We start from the raw sequence: 6,000 nt of genomic DNA, 5'->3' as shown, positions 1-6,000 counted from the left end.
ACAAAATTTGATTTTTTTCTAAACATGAAGTTTAAAACGTAACAGCTCATTCATTTTTTTTTCATAAATTAAATAGATTCTAGAGTTTCAGACACCTGTAAGTATGGTTTGTATACTGTGCAAAATTCATCGAACACTCTCTTACTTATGAAGAAAAGTGTTCCTATTGCAACAAATGCAGCCAATAGTAAGTGAAAAAATGATGAAATTTCACACGTAAAAAAATTATTTTGTTATGTTTTTGAACTTCCGCTGCTACGAGTGTGAATCCTGAATCCTTCCTGGTCATGCTGACAAAGTTTTATGAATTTACTTGTAAAAGTATAGACAGTGGAAATTAAAATGTCCTGTGGTGCCTCTCCTGCTCCAAGTGGGCCCGTTTGACGTCCTACCCCCCTTAATTTCAGGGGGAACATTGTGAGAGCGACTGGAAGATGTGTTTCAGCCTCCCATTAAAAGCAGCAACGATTTGAATTGTGGGCAGAATGCAGGGCAGCTTGCTCCTTTGAGGTAGGCAGCGGCAATGGAGAAGGCATTTGAGGATTTGTGATCGGGTGCAGCTAGGACGCTCGGTAAGATACGCTTTCTATTATGGTGGGATGAGAGGTACGTCATTTTGATGCAAGATGCTGGGGTGTTCGCGCAGTGAGCAGCTGATGAAGTAGAACCAGGGTGTGGCCGCCACGAAATTCTCCGTGAGCAATCAACATGACAGGGAGTAAGATGCAATGACATCGTCAAGTAGGCAGATGATGCATATGTATTGCACAGTTCTAACCGACTAGCGTGTTCACTAGTCGTGCCGTATCGGAGTCGCTCCATGTGTTTAATCGCCACCGTGTAATCTAACAGTAACGAGTCGTTCAGTCGGTCCGTGTGCAGGGCGTTACATTTGTATACGTCAATGACCAACAGCCATGTCTATACCAAACATCGATCCCCACGTTTCCTCCACTTCACTGCAGTCTTCTGGCGTTGCTGGCTACTTTTAGACAAGACCATCATTCACGACAGCTTTTATGGAGCATCCGATAACGAACACTTCGTTAGTACACTATGTGACAAAAACTATCCGGAAACGTAACGGAAAATGACTTACAAGTTCGTGGCGCCCTCCATCGGTAATGCAGGAATTCAGTACGGGGTTGGCCCACCCTTAGCCTTGATTGACAGTTTCCACTCTCGCAGTCATACGTTCAATCAGGCGCTGGAAGGTTTCTTGGGGAATGACAACCAGTTGTTAACGGAGTGCTGCACCGAGGAGAGGTATTGATGTCGGTCGGTGAGGCCTGGCAGGAATTCGGCGTTCCGAAACATCCCAAAGATGTTCTATGGGATTCAGGTCAGGACTCTGTGCAGGCCAATGCATTATGGGAATGTTATTAACTTCATTATGAACAGGTGTTCTTCCGTGTTGAAAGATGCAATCGCTATCCCCGAATTGCTCTTCAACAGTGGTAAGCGAGAAGGTGCTTAAAACATCAACGCAGTCCTGTGCTGTGATAGTACCACGAATAAAATAAGGGGTGTAAGCCCCACCATGAAAAACACGACCACACCCCAACACGACCGCCATCGAATTTTACTGTTGGCACTACTCACGCTGACAGATGACCTTCAACGGGCATTCACCATACCCACACCATGCCATCGGATCGCCACATTGTGTACAGTGATTCGTCACACCACACGTTTTTCCAGTGTTCAGTCGTCCATTGTTTACGCTCCTTTCACCAAGCGACGCGTCGTTTGTCATTTACCGGCGTGATGTGTGGCTTATGAGGAGCCGCTCGACCATGAAATCCAAGTTTTCTCACCTCACGCATAACTGTCATAGTACTTGTAGTGGACCGTGATGCAGTCTGGAATTCCTGTGTGATGGTCTGGATAGATGTCTGCCTATTACAGATTACGACCCTCTTCAAATGTCGGCGGTCTGTCACACGAGGTCGGCCTGTACACTTTTGTGCTGTGCGTGTCCCTTCACGTTTCCACTTCACTATCATATCGGAAACAGTGATCCTAGAGATGTTTAGGAGCGTGGAAATCTTGTGTACAGACGTGTGACACAAGTGACACCCAATCACCTGACCACGTTGGAAGTCCGTGAGTTCCGCGGAGCGGCCCATTCTGCTCTCTCACTATGTCTACTGAGGTCGCTGATGTGGAGTACCTGGCAGTAGGTGGCAGCACAATGCACCTAATATGAAAGACGCATGTTTTTGGGGGTGTCCGGATACTTTTGATCACATAGTGTATGTGCATAAGTTCGACGACCCTTGTAGAAAACAGGAACGGCTTATGTGTGTGAGTTTTCCTCGCGTCGCTCGCTGCTCTTCGCTGTGACGGCGACCTCGCGGCTGCAGGCTGGATCGACGCACAGCCCTACGGGCAGCGTCCGAAGCCGCGGCTCGGATCTCCCCCCACCGCATCTCGCGCGGACGCCGCAGACGTGAGAAGCACCCTCGGCCCCCACCACGGCGGAAGGCCTTCCGGCCGCTATATAACCGGTCCCTGGACTCCAGGCGCGCCTCACTGGACCGCAGCCAGTGCACAGTGGACGCAGCCCCATCTCCAGACGCCATGAAGATACCGGTGAGTCTCTAACAGCTGCGCTGCCCCATTACCTTTCTCCGTCTCCGGTAACATAGGCTTACCGCTCAGTGCACCTTACCACGTGCCTCTCTAAAGTCAGGTTCGGATTCCTACCCCGCGCTTCACATATACTGTTAAAGCCACGGATAATGTACACTTGACTCCATTCCGCACCTAAGCTTATTAAGGAAAGTAGGAATATAGGGGCCATCAAACGAAATTTGTGACTGGACTGAGGAGTAATGAAGCGGAATGTTGTCTTGGATGGAGTGTTTCTGAGGTAGAAGTAACTTCAAGTGTGCTTCGGCTAAGTGCTCATAAAGGAAATAGATACCTTCAGTGAGTGCGATCATTGTGGATATTTGTGATTCAAACAGTATAGATCGGTTAATATATTATATTAATATATTGAGTGATCGATTATTCAAAAACAGTCTTAATCGCATTTATTATTATTGTACTGCCAACCGGTTTCAACCCGACGTAGGGGTCATCTTCTGGGCGTTGTGATAGTTTCCTGCCGTTATGTAGACAGGAGTGACACCACCAGCAGTCGACCAATGGTGTAAACGCCCAGAAGATGACCCCTACGTCGGGTTGAAACCGTTTGGCTGTACAATAATAATAAATGCGATGTTTTTGAATAATTGCTGCTTCATCTCCACAACCATGTTGTCCAAAAATCAATATATTGAGTGATGTGGATCGTTTATTGTTTATTCACAAAATATTCGAGAAACTCTGGTGGGATCCTCGCTGTCCGTCGTGACTACACTAAAAAAAGTTAAGATGATGGTTCTAATGCTTCATGGTGTACATAGTCTTCCCCAGACTTGAGGACAACGTACAGAACGTTCACACAACCACTTGGAACTGTCACGAAAGTCCTTCTTCAGGATTCTGTTCACCTCGCGTATCACATCGGCTTGAATGTCAGTTCTGTCGTCTAAGCGACAGCTTTTCATGTGAATTTTGCATTTTGTCGTTTTCTGGCAGGTTCTTACTGGTAATACCAAGTCTCGTCACCCGTACTGAATTTTTCCAGAAAAGATCTGCATTTTAGTCAAGTCGCGGCAGGCGTCCAAGCGTCGTTCAGTTTGTTCGGAAATCGAGCAATGTGGGATTAACTTGCCCATACAAGGTGCGTCTGAAAAGTACGGTGAATGGTCTCAGAAAATAAAGGTAACAAGGGTTACAAACGAAGAAGCTTTACCGGCCTTCAGAGCGATCAGTTTCAGCTACAACAAACTTCTGACGTCGATAGTAAGGTTATTGCAAACTGATACTTTCTGGCAGATTAAAACTGTGTGCCGGACCGAGACTCGAACTCGGCACCTTTGCCTTTCTCGGGCAAGTGCTCTACCATCTGGAAGGTTCGCAAAAGAGCTTCTGCGAAGTTTGGTAGGTAGGATACGAGGTACTGGCTGTGGGGACGGGTCGTGAGTCGTGCTTGGGTAGCTCAGATGGTAGAGCACTTGCCCGCGAAAGGCAAAGGTCTCCAGTTCGAGTCTCGGTCCGGCACACAGTTTTAATCTGCCAGGAAGTTTCGTGTCAGCGGACACTCCGCTGCAGAATGAAAATTTCATTTTTATTGCAAACTGCCAGTAAACGCGTCTTCTGGAATCGTTCGAAGCACCGAGGTCACGCGTTGCTGGTTATCCGCATCATTTCACAAAATGAGACCTGGTACTGCCAGTACGACTCGGGGGCAAAGCGACAGTCAGCGACATTGTACTCATCGTCTTCCTTGCCTGCCAAACAGCGTCGCCTGACAAAATCCAAGTTCAAGATGACGCTGATCCACTTTCTCGATAGAAACGGCTCGAAGCGTCACGAATTTCTACGCGAGGAAGCCAGGGAAGCCGATGAACACCGTCCAATTGACTTGTCGGTTGCTCTTCGGATCGTAGTGGCAGCACCAATTTTCATTACCTTGAATGATGTGGATATCCACGTTACCACGACGTTTCGAGTGATTCCACAAAACGTCTTTGCTGACAGTTTCCGACAGTTTTACAACCTGTGTCAGAAGTGTGTTACAGCTAATGAGGATTACTTTGAAGGTCAGTAAAGGTATTTTGTTTCTCTTATTTCTATTATTTCCTGAAGCCGTTCACCGAACTTTCCAGACTCACCTTGTACTCTTCTCTTCTTCAAAATATTCTGCAGAATTGATTGGCGACTCCATGTTGTCTTGTGCACTACGACCAGATAACAGGTATACTTGAAAAAAAAGACAGCATTGGTCGTATATTTTTTACTATCGCAAAATCGTTTTTCTGTCACTGAGTGACCCCATGTCTTGAACAGCTGATTTTGAGCTATTGCTCCACCGCTGTTTCTGACGCGACGACGATGATACAAAAAAGGGCTCTGAGCACTATGGGACTTAACATCCATGGTCATCAGTCCCCTAGAACTTAGAACTACTTAAACCTAACGAACCTAAGGACATCACACAACACCCAGCCATCAGGAGGCAGAGAAAATCCCTGACCCCGCCGGGAATCGAAACCGGGAACCCGGGCGTGGGAAGCGAGAACGCTACCGACGATGATACATTACGGCCGCACGTCCACTACCTGACACTGCTTGCTCACTCATCAAATGCACACCTATTGTTTACACTTGTTATTTCGAGCTGCCACTGTAGTGCATTGCATGTCTCTTCGACCTCTGCATGTTTCATCACTTATTTCGAACTATTGGCAAGGAAGAAGCGTGCAGTTGGTCCATCACTCGTAAGACGCTTCAGCACGTGGCTGTAATAATTCCTCTTCTCTTTCGCTTCTTTGTCGTCTTCTGTAAATGTTCCAGGAGCAAATATATTGCAGTTCAGGTAATCTGTAATACTTTCCTGAATGCAGATTACTCACAAGTTAAAAGAACGTACCAGAAGAGGAACCGAACCACTCATTACCTAATTTGTTTCCTTACAACTATATGTAATTTAACAGGTTACTTTTAAATGACCTATTCCAGTTCCAATCCGAAAGAAAGCAGGTGCTGACAGATGTGAAAATTATCGAACTATCAGTTTAATAAGTTCAAATGGTTCGAATGGCTCTGAGAACTATGGGACTTAACATCTATGGTCATCAGTCCCCTAGAACTTAGAGAACTAATTAAACCTAACTAACCTAAGGACATCAAACAACACCCAGTCATTACGAGGCAGAGAAAATCCCTGACCCCGCCGAGTTTAATAAGTCACTGCTGCAAAATAGTAACGCGAATTCTTTACAGACGAATGGAAAAACTGGTAGAGGCCGACCTCGAGGAAGATCTATTTGGATTCCGTAGAAATGTTGGAACACGTGAGGCAATACTGACCCTAAAACTGATCTTGTAGATCGATGAAGGAAAGGCAAATGTACGTTTCTAGCATTTGTAGACTTAGAGAAA

At 46.2% G+C, this 6,000-nt stretch overlaps 1 protein-coding gene across 1 annotated transcript in view; it reads left to right on the top strand.

Moving 5' to 3' along the window:
- The first annotated feature begins 2,545 nt into the window (after window positions 1-2,545).
- LOC126106805 (ras-interacting protein RIP3-like) overlaps window positions 2,546-6,000 on the top strand; it is a 64,874-nt gene continuing 61,419 nt past the window's right edge. The window contains exon 1 of the mRNA XM_049913196.1: window positions 2,546-2,595. Coding sequence (XP_049769153.1) covers window positions 2,584-2,595 — 12 coding nt within the window. The 5' untranslated portion in view covers window positions 2,546-2,583. The remainder of the gene's footprint in view (window positions 2,596-6,000) is intronic.

This window comes from Schistocerca cancellata, chromosome 10 (genome assembly GCF_023864275.1).
Source record: "Schistocerca cancellata isolate TAMUIC-IGC-003103 chromosome 10, iqSchCanc2.1, whole genome shotgun sequence".
NCBI classification, from domain to species: Eukaryota; Metazoa; Arthropoda; class Insecta; order Orthoptera; family Acrididae; genus Schistocerca; species Schistocerca cancellata.
Note: the sequence above shows the minus strand (reverse complement) of the source record. Positions and strands in the feature narration are given on the sequence as shown.